The sequence below is a fragment of the Rhea pennata genome, chromosome 20 (assembly GCF_028389875.1).
Source record: "Rhea pennata isolate bPtePen1 chromosome 20, bPtePen1.pri, whole genome shotgun sequence".
Taxonomy (NCBI): Eukaryota; Metazoa; Chordata; class Aves; order Rheiformes; family Rheidae; genus Rhea; species Rhea pennata.
Window position 1 is genome coordinate 6,643,258 of NC_084682.1, and position 22,227 is coordinate 6,665,484.

The following is a 22,227-nucleotide window of genomic DNA, read 5'->3' on the forward strand; positions in this document are numbered from 1 at the left end:
TCAAACATACGTTTGCCATGACTTTTTTTTTTTTTTTTTTGGCTAGAGTAGGCAGGGGGCAGTTGCATGAAGCACTTGTCTGATTTCTGTCACATTCCTAGTTGTAACCTGAGCCATTTTACTGGAAGAAATATGCTGTTTCTGTCATTGGCAGCAATGAGGAAAGAGTCAAAGAACTGGAAGCGGAGAGGTCCAAATTTCTACTGCTGATATTATTTTGCCCTTTATTCACGCCAACTGCATTTCTAAAGCACAAAAGAGAAAAAGAAATTAGGGCCACTTCTAGCAAATCACTTCCAGTAAAAAGTAACTGTAAGAAAAGCACACAAGACAAAAAGTTCACAATTAAGGATCAGATTTGCAAGACTGTGCACAAAGTATAGCTGCAAATTCTTCCAGAGACCAAGCTAATTTTTCATTTGATCTCCATGTGCACACAAACAAGGACTGCAGACACAAACTCTGAAAATCTGGCCCTAAACAATTTTACTCAACAATGTGAATTAACTATGCCCACACAGACAAGCACAAGACACAGTGAAGTTAGCCAACATCTATGCTTTCAGTTGATGGGGCTTTTCTCCTTTTTTAGTGTGCATTAAACCAGAAATTGGACCAATAATCATTGATTATATTTGTCTCCATTGCTGTTTGTTCTGAGGTATTAGCACTGTGACTAACCATTTCAGGCAGCACGTATTCACCTCTTCCTTGGATGAAAAGATGCCTTAGTGTAGATCACAGGAATGCATCCAAACAAATCTATACAACACATTAAACAGCGGTATTGCCTCAAGGCTTATAAAAGGACAGAGCAAAGCCTTGAGGGACCAATTTAACACTGTCCACTCCCCTCACATCGAAATTCAAGGCATTTTACAGACAGAACTAAACATCAAGACAAGCTTTAACTATACTCTGATCAATACAAAATGAATTGTCATCTAAAACTGTTAGACAAGAGGGACAAGTAATTTAGTGTTACATGCAACAGATGTTACTCATACCACAGAACTTTATACATAAAGCAGTTTCCAACTGCATCCTGGATACAAACCAGAAAATTACCTCAGGAGTAATTTAAATACTATGTTGTGAGTTCAGTCTAAAAATCCTATCTTCTCTACTGAACACTGCATGTTTCAGTCAAGTTTATCCTCAGCAACTTAGTGTTTATAATCCACTTAGCAATACAACGTGTCTCTTAGACATTCATGTTTAAGGAAAAAACTAAAATAGTTAAACTAACTCTTTAAATAAATGGGTATGCAGTTGGAACTTGTCATATTTAGAGGCTGACAAGGGCACAAAGCAGCACAGCACCAATTACAGAAAGTAGCCAAACCTATTTGTTTTGGTGTCAGAGTCTGAAACACAAGTATTTTACTTTTCTGGATCATGTTATCAGCCTTCCGTCACATTGATTTAAGTTAACTGAAATAATATTGCTACCACTTCTCAGTCTAAAAACTAAAATAGATATCTGAACACCTTCTATTCCCAGCAATTTTGTTGCTGTTTTTTTTTCCTTTTTGTTTGTTCATTTTTCAAGCAAGGACACTTCTGCCTGCCAAGTTCAACACAAAGTATTTGGTTTAAGATTTCAAGACAGAAGGCACTTTTAACATTCACCCTTAGAATACTGAGTGCAGAAACAACATTTACAATTTTGTTCAGGTGCTTAAATCTGTAGTTTAATTTTTTTTTAATTAGTTATTAGAAAGAGCAATGATAGCACTATCACATTTCATTTTCAGGAGCACATTTACTTATTTATCTCACTAAACAGACTGCCCTTCCAAGGGACCTTGTGTGCATCTGTCCTAAAGTTCATTTCCCAATATAGCACAGGCCAAAGATCCTGACCAAGATCAATTAAGTATCTGCTTATTCAGTGCACTGCTTGGTTATTCCACTCAGTCAGTGGTTTCCACTGCAAATTGCAATCCTATACTGCAGCATTCACATAACATCAAACATCAGTAACACTGGCTGTCTGACAGCAGTTTAAAATGAAAACATAGCTCTGCATGGAAATTAAGCCATTTCAAAGAGATCTTTGACACACCAACCCCCAATCTGTATATAATATCCCAATGGTAGCTTTCTGTTGACCACATTTAGCTATTTTCATTCTGTACAGAAGTTAATGAAATTGTGGTTTAATAGGTATACTTCAAGTTTCAGCTTTAATTCCATTTTCATTAGTGGAGAGAAAAAAAAAGGAACAAATCCAACTACCATTTTTGTGAAAGCACTAGCAGCGAGTGCAGCAACGTTTTCTCTACAGAAGTCACTCTTTCCATCGTCTCAGTCACCTCTTAGCGGAACACTCTGAAACCTCCTAGGCTAACAAAACTGATTGTACAGTGAGTTCTCCAGGGATGAAACCAGTATTTCTAATTTTATTTACAGTATAAGTCCCAGTCAAATCTAAGTCCATCAGCTTAAAAAAAAAAGTAATACATATACTGTAAACATGGCAACATTAAATATGGTAATGCTATTCTAGAATATTTAATGTCATGATCACATCTCATTATACCTGAAATTGAATTTATATACAGGATATCTTGTAGCAAGTGTTACCACTTCACAAGCGGAGGGGAAGGAGGGAGAGTCTAGTTTTGCTGTGGCTAAGACTCCTTTAAAGTAAAGTTAAAGCTTGTCTTTGATTGTATTAGAGCTTTCTTTCATAACCACATTTAAATTGAATATTAGCACAAAAAATTATCTAGGGCCCCTTCCAATTTATAATTAAAAAATTCAGTTATGATTCTCAGGGAAAGTATCTGATATGAAGAATAAAAAATTACTGCAAAATAAACTTAATGGAAGTTGGGTCTTCAGACTGTCAGTCAAAAGTTCAAACAGGCGTTAGTCCTGTTTGGGTTGAAGTTGCCGTTTCCAGGCCTCGTTCAAATAAACTAGTCGTTTGTAGTTGATGATAAAGAGAATGAAGTTCAGCAAATATGTGATGACGCAGACAATGCAAAATTCCTTCAGCACGAAGTACAGAATATATGCCAAGTACAAAGACCCTACTACAGAGACTATGGAGGATGTCATGAGGATTAGAGCTGCTACTGCACTTGCTGTCATACCTGCAACAAGAGAGAGAAAGTTACTACCACTGCTCTCACTCCCCCATCTCACACACAGTAAAAAGCCAAAGAACTTGAATTCAAACTAAAGACTACTTGGCAAGCCTGTATGACATGCAAGTCTGCTCAAAATCCCATGACTTCACGATGACTGACAAATCTCTATCTGGAGGGGAGCTTCTAGGTTTCCTACGACAGTCCTTGCATAAGAGGTATGTATAATATTTAACATCTTCCATATTCCTGAATTATGGGAAAACTATAGGTTGGTCACGTTATATCTATGAATATTAATAGCTTTATAGCAGACTGTAAAGTTACAGAGAAAGAAATTTGCATCCACTTTATTAATATACTATCCACATTAGTCCTACAAAACTTGTGAATTTTATTTTTGTTTCCCCTCTTTCCTATCCTGTAATCTAATGCTATGTATATTTAAGCAAAAGTGTCTTGATGCTTACATTATTAATAGCATAACAGGAGATAATGAGATTGCTGTTATCAGTTGGGTTTAAGCCCTTTGCACAGATGAACCATTCAACTAGTGCTAGAAAGATTTAAAAAAAATCCTTGTATTTTATCTGGTCTCTTGTAAACTCTGCAATGTGTAACACACTTTCCAACACCACAGACCTGTTATACATTTTAGGCTGTAAACTGAATTAATACTTACCAAGTAACATTTGTAGTATATAAAACACGAGTCCAAAAACACTGTTTGGCTGATTTATTGCACTGTCTTTTCCAAAGATGGAACCCAACAGACCAAATCCTCGACCCCATCTGTAAAACAGGGAAACTAGTTAACTTGTATTTGGGCACCTATTGCTTTACATTAGTATTTTCAATTCATCATTTCAACAGCTTGCAACAGAGGTACACTGGATAGAACTTTCCTGTGCATCACTGATGAAAGTTATTCGACACACTGGCAACTACCAAGTTCATACTATCACAAGACACTTTTCTCCAAAAACTGGGTCTGATTCCTCAGCTTGTAGTTCAAGGCTCTTTTGTCAAATAAATATTTTTCTCCAGTGATAGCTTTTGCAGTTCTCTCCACTGCATTAAGAGCCCACCACATGCTCACTAAATACAGAGCTATGGAAAAATGGTGGCACTTTATAACTATGTTACCACCTCTCTTGCGAGCATATAGCCAGTTGCACGAGAGCAGGCACACCAGAACTTGCGTCTCTGCTTCAGCCGTTCTTCATCAGTCTAACACATTAGCAGAAAGCCAGATTTATCAAGCAGACAAGCTGGGAATGGTAACATCTTAAACTGTTGTAACAAGATTCACTGACCTCATTTGTTAGAGCTCTTGCACAACAAAATATTGAATTAACATCTTAACAAAGCAACTTGAACTTGCTAGTGGTAAGGTACAAAGCTGTACAAGTCTTACAAAACCGCTGCTATAAAGTGGATAAAACATTAAATTAACAAATATAGTCATGCTGAGAACCAATAATTCAATGTCCCAAGGTAGATTACGTCATCAGTATTTGTATAGTATCTGTAAAAGCGAAGTGAGCACTACATTTATTAGCCTCACTTGAAAATAGGAAAAGAGTTAACGCTACTTTAATATAAAGCTTACAAGACAACATCTAGACATCTGCCTGCACATCTTTTGAACACAAAGCCAAGGGCTATATATATGTAAGGCTGGGCCTACATTATAGCTGCCACATAATTATGTAAAAAAAAAGTGCAATTTCCTACTACCATAGTTGTTCCAAAAGCAGCATCTAGCATGCTACGTTTATGCCAAGAGAAGCACAATTTTAGAACAGCTTATTCTACTACAGGCAATGGTTTTACTAAACTACAACAAAGCATAGGTGTATTCTCTGTACACTGACATAATTCACCACAAATCTGAAATCAGTGAAGGGCTACAACCCCAACACGGACACTTTCTCATATGAAAAAGTTGCCACAGTAAGTACAATTTCATACCATCTCCAAAATACTTTAGAATCTCATAGGCACTTGAGCAACATTTTCAAAACGTATTCAAGCTAATCATTTCTATTCAAGCTTAGTAACTGGTTGCAATTAACTACTATGCCCAACTCCTGTGCTCTTCCTCTCAAGAAACTGATCCGAGAATTATTCACCAATTCCCAGAAAATGCATTTACTGCATAAAAAGTAAAAAGCATACTTTCCATTAGCCTGGTCTCCAATCTTGTAAGCGATGGAAGTGAAACTTGTGTGTAAACATAAAGCTTCAGCGCAGTGCACACGACACCTGCTTTACCACGGCTATCCTGCCCCACAACCCCAGCACCGTGGAAGGGACAGAAAGACACAGAGTTAGCTTCTACTTGAAACAGCAGTGTAACACTCATCTCAGAAATCCTAGGGCAGATTTGGGGCTAACGCAAATCGTGATGGACACAGCTGGTTACACAGTGTCCCTGCAGTGTAAGGCAGTTTACAGCCCTACAAGCTTATGGGATAGTTTGTGGATGAATCAGCATTATGAAGAAGCACTGCAAGTTCAGAAGAATCTTTCTCAGTTAGGATCAGACAGTTCCACCCACAGACAGTTAGTTGGATTTGAAGTTAGAACTTTTTTGTTTTAAAACCTCACTTTGATGAAACGGTTACAACATTTGATAACTACCACATTGCCCAATCACCAAATATAGTATCAAAGATCCAGATAAATACATTAAATGTACTGCTGTTTTGTACTTAACAGGCAATTCTGAATTTGCTATATCACATCCTGCTGGCTATCTACAAGTACAACTAAAATATTCTGGTTTCCAAGTAAGAATTCTTGGTAATGTTAAACTCTGTTTAAATATACACCCAGATTTTTCCTTACTGAGAAGTAAGGACAACATAACTCAAAGTGTGACTGAAAACTGTGGTTCCACATCAGCCAAGGTCAATCTAACTGCAGGATGCTGAAGTCCTACCCTTTCTCTGCCCTGGCTGAATGCTCTCACTTATTCTGATCCCGTGTTGAATCATTTCATCCAAATGAGTCAGCAAAATACTAACAATAAAAATGAGTTACTTTCTGCCAGCTGAGCATACAGTCTGAATACGCACTCTTCAAAGTGTCAGAAGATCAGTCTGCAACAGCTGGTAGCTGCATTGTCCGGGGGTGCTCTGGAACAGCAGTCCAAACCTCGCATCATTTTAAAATAGACATTTACCTCACACTTAAATTTACAGTCTGGCACAGTCCGATCAGAGGTCAACTCAGCCCATTTTGAGTTGCTTGAGATTCTTCACTGATCTGAATACCGAAGGGCTCATTCAGAAAATATGGTTTTGCAAGGACAGGAAACTAACAGCTTTTCTTCAGGGAAAGCATTTCTAACCTTTAAAAGTCTGTTATTCTGTCGTGGTTGAGAACAAACTCAAGTTTAAAACATCAGAAACTTTGGACCACAGAATCTTATCCCACTGACTGAAAGTCAAAAAATATTGCTAATGGAAAGATAACGAGTTCAAGCCCTTTATGACAGTCAGTGCCCCCAAGTGATGTGTTCATAGCTGCAAGAAGCCAATGCGGTAGAAACCATTTCCCTTCCTATAACAGTTCATTAAGTATCTTCTTCACCTTGTAGCAGATTTAAGGACATCAGGTATTAATTTTCAGTCCCTGGAGAACAGCTCTAATCCTGCATTTTATTCCACACCCTCAAAGATAGCACAGAAGCCTGTTGTTCAAGACACAAGTAATTTTTTCAGCTTTACAGGGTTTCACATGTGATGAATTCTTCCACATCAATTTGAAAAGCAAAGAATTTAAATTTTGTACATTTCTATCCAATTTCTCTACGAAAGAGACTACTCAATCCCCTAACTTTATCAAGAAGATCCCCCAAGAACACTAAAATGAACAAGCAACCAAGTACTTTTGCAAGCAATTACGGTAGGGAAGAGGACTTTGAACATCGTAAAAAACCTCCTGCTCATACTCGACTTAGGATAACTTTGAAACTCTAAAAACATGTGGCAAACAAACAGCAAAAAGACCGCAGTTCTAAGATTAGAATAAACTCCCCAAGGAATAAAAGCCTTATGAAGTACAAGGACTATAAACCAAGCAAAAGTTTTTCAGGGAACTTGCCTTCTTCATAACGAATATATTTTATAAGAACAGACTATCGTTAACTCACATTAGTGGTTTTTGGATATGAAGTATTAAGTCAAATAAACTACAATACAGAACTGATTGCATAGTAAGCTAAGAATAGATCAAAATAAACTTTTTCCTGCTACTGACTTGTGACACCCCATTCCTGAAGCAGACAAGTTTTCTATTGTGAAAATAATGCTGAAATCTTTCTGCATGATTCAGAGCAGTGTAAGACAAAATATATATATATGTAAGTGGCAAGTCTACTTTTGCCACACCCAAGTTTCCCTCCTCTAAAGGAAAGGCTACCTGAACTAACTTCAAGGAAGTTTAAAAGAAACCTGAGACATCTTACTGTATGTTTCAACTAACTCAAATTCCTACTTCCCTCAGTTCAGTATGACATAGCCTGTATTGTTTTGCTTGTTTAGAGTTATAACCTTTAAAGGTCTTTAAAAAAAATTATGCCCTCAAGAAGATCTGCCAATTTTGTGAACATTGATTCAGTTACAAAGAAAACCAAGACAAGTTGTTCAAAACTGTTCAGTCTCCTAACATCTATAACTCTGGATATTACAATGATTTTCATTCACAACATCCGTTTCTTTTATCAAAAATAAGTCTTGAAAATTATCACTTACCCTCTAAACAGTACCCCTTCGGGTTTGTGGTATTTAGTAAGGCACAGAAATGTTGCATTTTTAGGAGTTAAAGCAGTATTTGCACACACCTAACACCTCTTAACAGAGGAAGACGCTAAGAACTGATGTTGCTTGACCCCAAATGATGCATCTTCAACAAAAACATCAGATACTGTTAATCATTACCTCTTTTGCTCAATTATGAGAGCCCCTAATATTCCAGAACAGCATACTATGGAAGCAGACTTACACACTAGACATTTTACCGTAACTTAGCATAGAGACAGTACCACTGGCACAAAGGCAATGAAGAGAACTTCACACAGTACAGTAATAAGCATCTTGGTCACTTTATAAAGGAGAAATAAATAACCTCCATGCTTTACAGGCTAAAAGTTGCAAGAGTTATCAGTGTTAACTAAATGAAGAGGGAATTCCAAAACTGCTGAACACTGTAAGTCAAAAAAAAAAAAAATAGTAGTATATATTTGGCCAGGAGTAAGATTATTAACTCACCCACTTTCTGTAAGAAATATTATACTGCTATTTCCAGCCAAGAGCTCCAGTTCTTACAGTTGCCAGCAGGAGACACTTTTGAGTGCTTTTACACAGTTCATTCTCCAAAATAGTCTCCCTAATTACAATTTACAATAAAGAACTAGTTTAAGAAACTTCTGAAGTAGGGTTTCAGCTGGATCAACATATTTAGTAGCTTAGTTTGAGGCTTTCCTCCAGGAATGTACCTAGACACTGTCTGAATGCATACTTTTGACCTCCACAACATCCTGTGTTGATGAGTTCCAGAATCATGTTGCCTTAATCTCACTTGGCAACCCTTAGCTCTCCTGTCAGTAAAGAAACCAATGATTACACATTCATCTTAAAATGAGAATAACCATACTGGATCAGGTCAAGTCCTGCTAGCCTCAATACCACGTCCCTGAAGTAAGCAAGTAGCAAACGCCTTGAACAAAGTAAGTGTACGACACTTCTCCACTTTACATTCTAGTCTCCTTAGTGTCTAGTTGAAAATTCTATCAAATCTTTTAGGAGATCAGATATCAAATTGCATGCTCGGGAATGCTGTGCATTTGTGCCGTGGCAGGTTTTCCACCACATTTCTCTTCTGTAATTTATAGGTTAGTGTAATTAAGAACACCAAACAATAATCAACAAACTAATGATATTTTCAGAGAACTATCTGTAATAAACCCCAATTCTGTTTTCTGAATAGTAGTACCTTTTTAAAGCGCATCATTTCAGGATTATTTTTCATTCCTATAAGCATTATTTTGATATCAATAGCAAGTAACCTTGAGGAAACAACACACGGTTTCCTAAATGAAAAAACTATACTTGACAAGTGACATGTAGACATTTTCTTGAATGTCATCTGGCTTCTGAGATAAGTTACAGTACAGAATGAATGTTCTAATGCAGTGAGGAAAGATGGCCTATGCACACACATTGCCTTCAATGAAAAGCTGATATAAAGGTCAAAGGATCCAGAGCATGTTAATACTTAGTAATGTTAAGAACTTTCGTTGCAGCTTTTGCACAGCTTCACTAGAGGATTTTGGATTAAGCCTAGTTCACAGTTACAGGGGCACTTAGGCTACTCTACCAGTTTTAATAAAATAAGTAAAAGCCTTCAGTTAGAAGCCATCAGAAAAAGGCGATTAAAAATCCCATTTGAGAGCTTGCCAAGAGTGCTCAAAGAATTTTGATACGTGTACTTTCATTTTTAATCTATTAGCAGTATTTGCCATTAACAACTATAATTTTCTTCTGTATATCCTTCAGTCTCAGGCAGACAGTGGTTAACTACTTTATAGCAGACTTGTGGGAAGCTCTGGTTATTCAAACTACAAGTCAACACCAAAGTATTCTTTCTATAATATCTTTCAATGGGCTCAGTTTGTGAAAGCTTAATGTGAATTACAATTGACAGGCACTTTGTTAAATTTACGCAGCATCATGCAAAATAATTCTCAGCACTACTACAGATTTCAGTCAAGTCAAAAATAATGTATCTATGAAAAGAAAAAAGATACATGTTATAGTTCAGATCACTAAGGTTAAAAGTCTCGTGTAGACATAGGATTTGTGTATCTTATGAAAGATGCAGCCTCAGCCAATATTCATTAGATCAGTCTGAAATATTAAGTCATCACCTTTCCCTTAAAGAAAAAAGAAAGAAAAATCATTTGAATGATTAGCTCCTGCTGCTTTGGGAACAACTTGATTCAGAACAAAGCTGGTTTTCTGCAAGTGTGCCTATAACACCCTCCTTCACCTGTACACAAAATACCTTCAGATCCTCTCTTAGTTCACATCCTTTAGCCTCTTTGCACCCTGCCTCAATCAGGTCCATTATCTATCAGTTCTGTCTGAGTCCTATTTACATGTGTGCTGACTGTCTGGTTGACAGACCAAACGGGACTGATAACCTGAACTCATACTGTATTTTCCCTTCCTTAGCAGGAATATTACTTTGAGTCCCTCTCCCCTCCAGCACTGAATGTGTTTCCCTAGAACTTGTTTCCCTAGAACTTAAGAAAATTCTATTCCTTGTTAAGTTTTGCCATAAAATACAGAGATTATTAGAGATGAGCAACGGATACACAACACAGGCTTTTTAAAACAGAAACTAGGCTAAAAAAGCAAAGATAACATGACCTATTCTAGCCTCAGGTTGCTTGAGCTTTTTTGCCTCAATATCCTTAGCTGTAAAACTTGTGCAGTACTCAGCTACAGTTACACCAAATCACTGAAATTCATCATTGTATTTGATGTGCAGCACTCTGAAGCAGAGCACTTGGCACATGAGACAGACTGTGCCTACATTCATCTCCCTCTATACAATCAATACAATAAACTAGCAAACTTAAACACTTTCCCCAGAAAACAAAAAATGAACTTTTGTACAGAAAAACTGCAAAAGCATCCTTATAATTGCTATCCAGCAATCAGACGACCTCAAAAATGCACAACAACCAATTTTAGACCACAAGTTTCAGCTCAGTCTCAAAAGGCCACATTTCCATTAACTACTTTGACAGTTTAAGAACTCTGAATATGATTCATGTTGAATTATCACCAGTGTTTCAAATACCACTGTTCATCCACTTAATCTAAGTCCTATCTTTTGCTATGCAAAAACAAAGATGCCTGACAAAATCAGTAACTTGTCTCAGGTTGAAGAAATCGATGAAAAGCAAAGTGAAAAGCAAAGACTTGTAAAACAAGTGAATTAAAAAAAAAAAGCACATGAGCCTTATTTGCCTATGCTCATTCACAAGAAGCAACTACGTAAGTCTTTCCCCACTTTCTGTATAACGCTACCTTCTTTATTTCTCACCTTACTTCAGTCACTAACAATTGCAGTTATCAATCTCAAATATATTTGCACACTTGCTATCAGGTACAACAATAGATAAAGATTCTAGGACATCAGGAACTTACCATTAAAATGAAAGATAACTGCTATATAATGTTCTTAACCTGGAATCAAGCAAACTTGACAGACATCAAGTTTACAGGAACTGCCCCACAACAGAACTGAATGGGAACCTGCAATATAAACATCAGGTTAGGTATGAGGTCAGAGAGTTTTTGCTCCATGTTCCATTTGTTTTGATAATGGGGTTGTTCTTGTCAACTTGGTCTTTGTTATGGTCCGCACTCTAAAGCTGCACCAGAACAATAGTGTGAACAAGGTGTGCTTCCTTGGAAAAAAAAAATAAAGACAAAAACACACACACACACAGGTAAAAGTTTTTAACTTCAGTATATTATAGTATAATTGCACCCCTCCTTCTGCAGAGAAATAAGCTATACACCCATACATTCACACAACATGATATTGAAGTACTATGTCACACAACTAAGCAACTCAAACATAACATTTGTAAGTCTAAGATCACTGTTTAAAATAATTCATGAAGGTGAGCAGAGCAATGCAATATTACAGCTGTCACAGGCCACCCTTGGCAAACCCAGTACAATAGCTGTGTATCTGCACAAGCCTGTCCAAAACACAAGCAAAATTTTAGATACACGTTTTCAAGAACTATCAGCTTATTGTGGTGGTACATCCATTAAAAAACAGATAAACTTATTACATTTTTTCAGAATAGGCATTTTAGAGTGACTCAAGTAAAAGATGACAAGCAATCTAAGACCTTCCAGATTAATACAAATCTCAGCATAGGGAATCCCTAAAGTATACTATCCATCAAGTTATGCCCAAATGAACATTGATTCTTAAAACTCTACTGTTACTCTAGTTCTTCAGTAAGCCAGTTAAAAACGTTAACCTAGATCAATATTGACTATTTCCAAACTTCCCCACTTACGCAGTTGGCTGAAAGCTGCAAATATTGCTAAAGATATACAGTGACATATGCCCTTTGGTCATTATGGTAGCTTGCGATAACTACCATACACATGCTGGGACACATACTTTCCTTCAGTAAGAACTATCCAATAACCTGCTCTGTAGGAATGTTAGATTAATCAAGACAGAAAGTAGCAACATATTGGAAGACTTGAAAGTTACCTGTGGCATGCAAAAGAACAAAACAAAAAGCTCAAAGCCTCTGCATTACAACTTAAATTTCACTTTTTATTTCAAGTCATTCCACCATCAGTATTACTTGAAACTTGTCTTTTAGTTTAATTCTCTCTGCAAAAAAATATTTTAACACTCAAAGCAAAGATACCTCATGGTAACTGCTATTACAGTTTTGTTATAAAGCCATTCTTGCCACTTAATCATCCCTAAGTAAAATACAGTAATTCACTTAAAAAAACCCACAGCAACTGCCAAAAGAAAGTATTTTGTATTTCCCTATGTCTTGCTTTCTTCTTGAAAAGTGATAGTGATCATTATAGTGTTCTTAGTTGTTTTTCTTCTTAAGCCACTTGGTGAACTTTTGCCAGGATAACAGCTTGAAATATGCTGAACATTAATATTTTGAATAATAAGATGTACTAAGAATGCAGTTCTCCAGTATAATCTTCTGGATGAGTCAGGCTCTGATATAAGATTTTCCATGCTCCTCCCTCTGCACAGTGGTAATCTTTACAACATTTCTGCTCTCATCGTTGTGCTAATACTAGATTTGGCTTAAGGGCAAGACCTGGAAACTCTAAAAGCTTATTAGTGAAAAACCCTTCCCCAAAGACCAGAACTTAGTTCCAAAATAACTCAGCTCGGAGAGCAATAAACTAATTTACTCTAATCTATACATTTAGGATTAATCACATCACCACGATGCGCTTTTTGAAGCATAATCCACTGTTGGAGTCAACACTAAATGCCAAGGCATGAAAGGTTATTGCATTGTAAATTCCATCAGTAAATTCCGTCTAAATAAAGGGTCATACAATGGAATGAACGCTCTAGAAGCTAGTAAAAGCCAAAAAAATACAAGTTTGTCACATTTAACTCTGTAGAAGCTAACTGTACACAGCTAATCAAATAATTAATTTGAACCATCAGTGTAATAGTTTAATCAGAAAAGAAATATCTTAAAGTTAAATTTGCATTAAATGCAAAAATGCTAGAACAACAATTATTTGAAATTCTACTGCCCCGTGGAATTTAAATTTTAATTAAAAGTTCCTTTCAGAAACCAAATTTCAAAGAAACTTTGGACACATACCGGTAGCGACAAGGACCAGTAAGTGAGGAAGAAGGGAGGGAGAACGAGTGAAGGATAGAAAGCCGTGGCACCACAGAAAAAAAGACGAATTCCTTTCAAAGTTAAATAGCTTGCCCTGTTGCCTTAATTTAAAGGAATGTTCCTTTTTTGTCTGGATCTCGTGCAGCACTGAAAGCACATTCTTCTCCAAATATGGTTTGACTGAACAGCACTTGCATACTCCTTTTCCAGACTCCTTTTACCCACCTGCTCCAACTATCATGAGCTATCTTGACATCTGCAGTACTTCTAGCTAGCAGTTGGTAGGAGAATCATGTTTAAAGATTGATTTTACTCGACGTATTCTATATCAGAATAGATATAGAATAGAATAATTCCTATAATTCCTATAGTATAGTATTTATAGGCCTTACCATGGCATTCTCAATATTTCAACTGCAGCAATACTAATGTATACTGTAATTACCAAACATTATTCCATAAATAGAAATATCTAAAGACATAATTGGAAATACTTTGCTTTTTCAAAGCTCTTGGCAAACATGTGTTAAAACTATTACTTGAAATTCCTTGTCTCAAGAGCAGACTTTATGATAATAATAAGGTAATGAAAGCCTCATTCTATACAAGAACACATACTGATTTTCAGTCCAGAGGTTGCTCCAGACCTAAGAGCAAATACCTATGTTTTTAATATAAATAAAAACACTTCTATAGCTGTGGTGAAAGTTAGATTACTAACAATGTTTACATGGTTTATCTCAGTAATCTATGCATCATTTTAGTGTACAAGCTTAAGTTACCAATCATTTTAGTCTTCTCTTTAAATTGACACTTCTGATTTTAAAATAATTCTTTAAGAGAGACAAGAACAAGCATCTTCACAAACTAAAGATTATCTAATGAGAGACTGAAAAGCAGAGTAGAAACCCTCATTCAATCACAAGAACCTCCTCTCAAACATCTGTAAGTATACATCTCCTTGTACTGTAACACAATACCAGCTCTATCACTACAGAACTAGTTTTAAGAATTAGAGCTCCCTCGGGGTTTTATCTAAACAAATTAACTAGCTTCCATCTTCACAGATTATGGGTGTATTCTCCCATGTAATTTTAATATGATAATACAGTAATTGCCTTTATAAGAACTGTGATAGCTTATACATAAGTTAAATTGGAAAAAAAATCACAAGCATTCACTCCACTAAAGATGCTATCATAAAATTATCAAAATTCTCATTTTCACAACAGAAGGGTGCTGTTTTGAGAGCTTGCTAAACACATTTGCTGAAGAACCCAACTCCTCCCCTTCCCAGTTCCTTACCTCTGGGAGTCTTTCCATCTGTGTATATATATACACATATGTATATACATATGTATGTATATACACGTATGTATATGCATATATATACACATACACACATACATACATATAAGAAAGCACATACAGAGATCAGTTTTGATATTGCTAGACAAAAATGCATATTCTTAAATATTTCAGAGGAATATGTTCTTAGGAAGCATTTCTTAACTTAATAACACCTGCAACTATTTCCTGCAGTGAATTTTTAATTATATTTGTAATCAAACAAATTCTTCTCACTAATATCATTAAATAAGCCAGCTGCTTAACAAGACATATTAAGATTCATATTCTCACTCTCCTTAAAGGTGCACCAGAAGAGTCACCAGCCTTTAGGGGAGAAGAAAAGAAAGAAAGAAAGAAAGCCTGCTGAAACAATTTTATTGCTGATAAGAAACCTGTAAAATAATCCAAGACTTGGATCAGGCATTTACTACTGAAGCATAGCAGTCTTCCCTGAATTAAGTACTCCGTGCATATCACAAGGGCAATCATATGCACTGCTTGGAAAGGCTATATTGAAAAAGCAATTCAGATGTTCCTATTAAAAAACAAGAAAATAAGTAATCCATGATTGCATATTTATGTCAGCCTCAACCCGTAGTCACACCTACACACTTTATTCTAAAGTATATTTGCCCCTAAACTCTTATCACTCCAGTTAATCACCAAGGATTACAACACACACACGCTGCAGGTGCCTCGCCCTCCCGCCCTCAGTGATCTGGAGCAAAACAATTCCCACACCATCCCTCCGGCCGAGGAGGGCTCGGAGACCTTCCTCTTCGGCCTGCCAGCCCGGGCCCCGGCAGAGCCTCAGCCGCGGCCCCCTCCGTGCCTGAGCGACCCCCCGGCTGCAGCGCCAGCTCCCGCCGCCCCCAGGCCGCTCCACCCGGCTCCGCCGCCGCCGCCCCCTCACGGAGTCGGGCCGGCCGCCCAGCAGCCCCGCCGCCGCGCCCGCCCGCAGCGCGCCGGCCGCGCTCGGCCCCTCCATCCCGCTCGCCCCGCTGCGGCCTGAGGCGGCGGCGGGTCCCAGCCCCGCTTCACCTGGAGCTGAGGACAGAGGAGCAGCGGACCCGCTCGGTGATGTCGCACAGAGCCTGGTAGTGGAAGTCGCGGCCCTTCTCGCGCTCCACGTGGCAGGCGTAGAGGGAGAGGAGGATGCCGGCCGCGCATACCGCGGAGCGGGCCACCCGCTCCCAGCGCGGCACCGACACTCGCAGCAGGACGGGCGCCGCCATCTTACCCCCTCCCTCCGCCTCAGCCCGCGACGCGCGCCCGGCGGCGCCCAGCCGCGCACGCGCGCCCCACGCCCATTGGCTCGTCGGCCGGCCACGCCCCCTCCGCTCCCCACCCGCCGGCGCCGGACGTGGCGCTTCGCGACGACGTCACGTCAGCCCAAGGCGGGAGCGGGGGGGAGGAAGGGGGTGTGACGCCGGGGCGCCACGTCCAGGGCGGGGCGCGGCGCGCGCGCGCGCGGGGCCGCGCGGCCCCCAACGGCCCCCAACGGCCCCCAACGGCCCCCAACGGCCCCGCGCGGCCCGCAGCGGCTCCGAGCCTGACGGGGATTCTGCCTTTTCCCTCATTCCTCGCTTTTTGAGGGCCTGTGATGGCTCACAGAGTTCACCGTGAGCGTTCGGGCTGTGTGTGCCCACTTTGGAAAACCGACAGAAAAAAAAGAATATTCATTTTTTTGGTGTTTGTTCTAGCACAGGCCTGGTGGTTGCAGGGGACCTGGCACTGGATTTCCCCCAGGCTCTGTGAGGTTTTCATCTTCGAGAATATGTTTTGCATTTGAGCAGCGTGATTTCATCATGTGTTTCGCAGATCTAGGATCACATTCATATCACACCTCTAAATATAGCAGCAGACCTCGTAGTCAATAGCTCTAGTTAGCATTAGACAGATAAAACCAAAGGCAATCAGTGCTGTATCACATTTCTTCCTTATATTTCTGGTGTCTCTCAGAAGTAACATCAATACTTACAGCTTAAGAAATCTTAATAGCTGGTTATAGCTTAAGAAATCATCTAGTACCTCTGGTCTGCAAATACCAAAGTCATCTAGTGGCTGAGGACAACGCAGGCGTTGCTTATCATAAACATCTACCATAACCACTGTGTTTGCTTTATTTGGAAATGGCCACAGGCTGCTTCTTCCCCTTTCCTGTAGTGTGCCGTGGCTGCTCCTCATGAGCAGGTGGAAGAGGGAGTCAGCACAGTGTGAACCTCCTTAAGTTTTCCCAAGGAACACAGCAAAACACAATGACAGCATTCACACTGAATCGTGCCATTCATGCTTTCATTGTTCTCTAAAACAAAACTAATTCATAAAAGTATGGCAGGATGACTGACAAAAAGAAGGAACCCTTTCCTCAACAACGACAACGACGACAAGGAAATGGGTAACTATTAATAAAAAGGGGTAAGTATTAATAAAAAGGTTAATAAAACTCATAAAAAAGTTGCTTGAACTATAGCTAGCATATGAACTAAAATGTGTGCCTCCTATTAATGGGGGCAAAGGAAGAGAGAATGGGAAAAGGGTGGGAATGACTGAGACAGGAGGCACAACAGAAAAAAATAGCAACAGAGAGACTAAAGCTAAGGGAAAAGAGTGATCCCTAACTTGTGTATTTGTAGCTCAGCCTAAAACAAGACAGTCAAGTCAATGCTTTCTTTTTTTTTTAAATATAAACATATATATATATATATAGCAAATGGGGAGCCAACTGTGTTAGAGTCTAGACAGCAATAATTTCCCCCCGCCCTGGAGCTGTTCAGAGCTGGAAGCATTGCTCCCACTGGCAGCACTGGACTGAGCTCTGAGGCTTGCCCCAGGTGCAGCCACTGCCTCCCATATTGGGGCAGCCTTGCAGCCGGTGAGCTGTTCTCCAGCATCACGGGCCAACTTCAGGAGAGAAAGTGCCAAATCTGATGTAAATTACTGCCTGTCTGGAGTGTAAAACTCATAATGCTTCACAGACATTTGACAAGACCAAAAACCAGAGCCACTTAGGAGGAATTCTGTGCCAAAATGGAGGGAGGCCAAGAATAAGAGAAAGAGAAGATGTAGAGATCAGCTTCTGCAGTAATACTAACAGTCTGAAGTTACACAGATGCCTATGTTCTGAATTGTGATGTGTTACTTGTATTTATCATAATTTTTGACATAAACAAACTGCTTTTCTGATTCAAGCTGTGCTTTGGATTATTCTTGCTGTATACACTGACAGTAGCAACACTTTCTAAATAAGATGAAGTCATTCTCATCAGACAGTTACATTCCCTTGCATACAAGATGTTGAAATGACTGGACTTATGTTGAAGAGAAAGAATTTTGAAGAAATGTGAAGAAGCAATTTTTTTGCGTCTGAATAACAGCTTTATAATGGAGTGGTGAGGTTGCAGTGCAGCAATCACATTTAATGTATGAACTTTAATATGTACATTAAGGATAAAAAGAGAGGTGCTTGGTTATATCAGAAACTGAGTTGTTTGAAATTTCATTTTCTGCTAATCCTAATCTGAGGGCATATTAGCTCTCTAGGTCTAGTCCTATATATGTTAATCAATTGGACTCCTTTCATTATTTTCATGATATTAACTAAATAAACAGAGATCAGATTTCAGTGGAAAGTTGTACCTCTGATATATCTATACTTAGGTATAGGGACTATACTTAAGGGACTATATTTTAATTATATCCCTGTGATATAACTGCTGACTTTCTCATTATTAAATGATTCATTCTTTTTTAAAGCTCTGCTGAGGTTAACAACTCTTAACAGATTCCAAAAGTCGTGTTTTGTCTAAAAAAAATCCCTCTTTTTATCAAAGTAAATGCAGTACCTTTCATTTTGTTATAATGACTCTGGATTTTGTATTATGACTAAGAGGTGGAAAGCCTGACTTTTATTTATTTGTCTATTCCGTTTGTTCTTCTCATTGGGTTCCCCTCCCTAGGTTACTATCTCAAGCTCCACCAGCCTGAGACAGTGGTATGCGACACGAAGCTACCCAGGGAGCGGGAGGGAGCTGAAGTCTTGCGACTTCCCAGCTGTGTTTCTTGGTGAACATTTTCGGTGCCGTGCCTGTGGCAGACCGCAGCGAACAGGGGCAGCTAAGGCCCGGCGGGCCGAACCTTTACGCAACCGCTACCGGCCCGCCGCGCCCCCCGCCCAGCCTCCCCGCGGCCGCGGGGGGCCGGCAGCGGCGCCGCCCCAGCGCGGGCCGCGCGGCACTAGGCGCCGCCCCCTCCACGTGATCCCGCGGCGGTGACGCAGCGCGCGCGCGGCCGGGTGTCGGGTGACCTTCAGCGGCGGCGGTTGGTGACGGTTGCGGCCGTTGGCGGCGCGAGACCCGGGCTCTCCACACACCCGCCGCGATGCCGAGGGGCAGCAGGAGCCGCACGTCCCGCGTGGCGCCCCCCGCCAGGTGAGAGCGGCGGCGGCGGCGGGTGGGCCTCTCTCCCCTCCCTCCAGGGCCCGGTAGGCCGCGGGCGGAAGAGGCCTCTCCGCCATGCCGGGGATGACGCACCGGGGCGGGGAGGGTTAACGGTGCCGGAGCAGAGGCGCCTCGGCACCGCCTGGCCGCTTTGGGCCGAGTTAGCGGAGCGGGGCCGGCGCCTTGCGGGGATGGCGGCGGATTCCCGCAGGGCTCGCCGAGCGGCAGGACACCGTCGCCCAACCTCTGAGCGTTACATCTAGTTAATCCGTCATTAATGAGGCTAATGCCTCAGAATAAGGCAGGCTTAGGGTGGGGAAGAGGATTGCTCTTTAAAACAAAGAGCCCCAAAAATAAAAACTCGAACACGAAGCTGCTGTACATAGATCACTCATCGGAAGAATGAATACTTGCCACAGATGCACAGAGTGTCCAAGCTGAAAACTGCAAATATTTGTTGCCTGCAACCAGCAGGGCTCTGCGAGTTTGAGCATGGAGTGATGATTTGAGTTTCTGCTTATGTCCTTTCAGTCGGGCACCACAAATGAGAGCTGCACCCCCAGCGCCTGCTGCGCGGGCCCCTGTCCCAGCAGCAGCACCACCTTCTGCTGTGGCTTCTCCTGCACCAAAGCAGCCTGGTCTGATGGCACAGATGGCTACAACTGCTGCAGGAGTTGCTGTAGGCTCTGCTGTAGGCCATACCATAGGTCATGCACTTACAGGAGGATTCGGTGGAGGAAGTGGCTCTGAAGCTGCAAGGCCTGATATTACTTATCAGGTAAGAGAGAGCACAACTGGGCCCTAACAAGGCACAGTTAACTTGAGAGACCAGTTACATATAGGCTAAGAGAATTGCTGTATACGTAATAACCGCACAAGTTGCAGCTGAGAAAATTAGATAACTTTAGAACCTTAGTCTCCAAATTAATTACCCCAATCACCATGTATCCCCCAGAAATAGTTCAGAGGGACACAAATGATATGTGACTATGGCAATGGAGGTATTAGTGTGTGTGTGTCTGTTCTTCACTCTTAATACTCTGATTCAGACAAGGATTTCTGTATTCCAGATGTGATGATGGTAAGTCAAGATCAATACCAGAGATCATATTTTGTACTGCTCAGACATTAATATAATGCTGTTGCATCTTGTCTAGATACTATGCAAAGTTGCTTAAATTTTTGTAATTTAGGAAACATGGCTCAGTGTCTCATGTCACTGCTGGAAACCGTTTTGTATCTAAAGCTATTTGTTTTCTGTTCAGATAGTAATACAACACTGACTAAAATGCATGGAAGAAATAGAGCAAGCAGTATTAGGGTTGTGCAGCTTCACTGCCTAGAGTTTTTCAAAGTGTGCTTACAGAAATATTTGCTATTTCAGGAACCACAAGCAGCTCAGCCTGCCTATCAGCAGCAGCAGCAGTTTGCCCCATGTCAGTATGAAATGAAGCAATTCCTGGAGTGTGCGCAAAACCAGACTGACCTCAAGCTGTGTGAGGGGTTCAGTGAAGTACTGAAGCAGTGCAGGTTTGCTAATGGTAAGTGGACAGTAGTACCAGACGACTGCTAAATGAGCTGAATAGTAAAATTATCTTGGGCATGTGTTTGGTATTTAAATCTGTTCTGTCAAGAATATGGATGGATACCGACCAGATACTCACACTGAAACTCCTGCTTACTTGTTTTGGTCCAGTACACGTAGCAGGAGATGGAGGGGTGAGGAGAGAATGAGTTCCTGAAGTTTTTTGTGCTGTTACGTAGACTGAGGCTAATCGCTTAGGAGAGCGGAGGCCCTGTGTTTAGAGAAGCCTGTATCTGTAGCCTTGCTGGCCTGGGTCTGCTGGCCTGTAACAAGTGCCTGTTTGGCACAACTGCCAGGTCTGCTCTGACTTGAGGGGAGACTGGGAGATTCCCAGAGCATATGTCTGATAGACACTGCTAAAATCTTCAGTTAAATGTCCCACCAAATAGGTGGAAGGAGGGAACATCCTAGTTCACAGCTGCTTTGTAGCAAGGAAGGCTGCCTGTGATTTATGGATTCAAAATTAAGTATGATTAATTTTGATATCTTTTTATCCTACAGGTTTAGCTTAAGCCTTCAGAACATGGAAGCTGAGAACCATCTTACAAGAACTGACCTATGAATGAAAAAGCTTCAGTAATAGTCTAAAGCTGCCTGATACCTTGTTAGTTCATATATTCACACTGTTGTCCACCTCATGGCTTGATTTCTGCCATAGCTTCTACAGATGTGATACAACCCACAACAGCAGATTAAATCAGTACAAAATGGAAAAAATGAACAATAAAGCAGAATGAGCTAATTGGGGTTAACTGGTTTACTGATCATTGTGTTGAATGTAAGTGATAAGATGTCTAAATAAACTTCTCTCTCTCTCGGAGTGCTTTGCTTAATGGGCTTTGGACTGATGGTTGAGGGGGAGAAGGGATCTTAGCTTGGAGGCTGCACGGACAGGAAAGGTGCCTAAAGAGACTGAAGCGTTGGAGCTTCAGAAGTTTGGGTACTGCCCTTCAGCGCAACGGTTACCTACGCTTGTGCAGCATCTCTCCCGCTTAGTGTTGGAAGGCCACAGGCAACTTTGTTAAGAGGTGAGGTGACAAGGAAGATTGTCATGGTTTATCATGATGCTCCACATACAGCAGCAGGCTTTGGTTACTCTAGCAAATTAGCATCCTATTATGTTCTTAAATACGAGCTCTATTTCAGATTCAAGAGGTTCTGAGAAATATCTTCCCCCTAATAAAAGATTACTGTGGTCAACCATTACATTACAGATCACGTCTTCAAAATTACTGCATCATCAGAGACTGACGGTGCCTGGTACGCAGAGGCTGTGAGCTCCCTCCTGGTGGGAGGCTTGGT

The 22,227-nt window shown here is 40.4% G+C and overlaps 2 protein-coding genes across 2 annotated transcripts; one reads left to right on the plus strand and one right to left on the minus strand.

Annotated features, from left to right (window-relative positions):
• Positions 1-197: 197 nt before the first annotated feature.
• On the minus strand, positions 198-16,143 carry VKORC1L1 (vitamin K epoxide reductase complex subunit 1 like 1). The gene is made up of 3 exons (XM_062592710.1): positions 15,943-16,143; positions 3,781-3,890; positions 198-3,104 (listed from the first exon to the last, which is right to left on the minus strand). The coding sequence occupies exons 1-3, from the start codon at positions 16,134-16,136 to the stop codon at positions 2,878-2,880; spliced, it is 531 nt and encodes a 176-aa protein (XP_062448694.1). The 5' UTR covers positions 16,137-16,143; the 3' UTR covers positions 198-2,877.
• A 3,012-nt stretch (positions 16,144-19,155) lies between these two features.
• Positions 19,156-21,745, plus strand: CHCHD2 (coiled-coil-helix-coiled-coil-helix domain containing 2). Its single transcript, XM_062592369.1, has 4 exons — positions 19,156-19,331; positions 19,872-20,118; positions 20,725-20,881; positions 21,427-21,745. Exons 1-4 carry the CDS (start codon positions 19,282-19,284, stop codon positions 21,435-21,437), a joined length of 465 nt encoding a protein of 154 aa, XP_062448353.1. The 5' UTR covers positions 19,156-19,281; the 3' UTR covers positions 21,438-21,745.
• Positions 21,746-22,227: the final 482 nt, after the last annotated feature.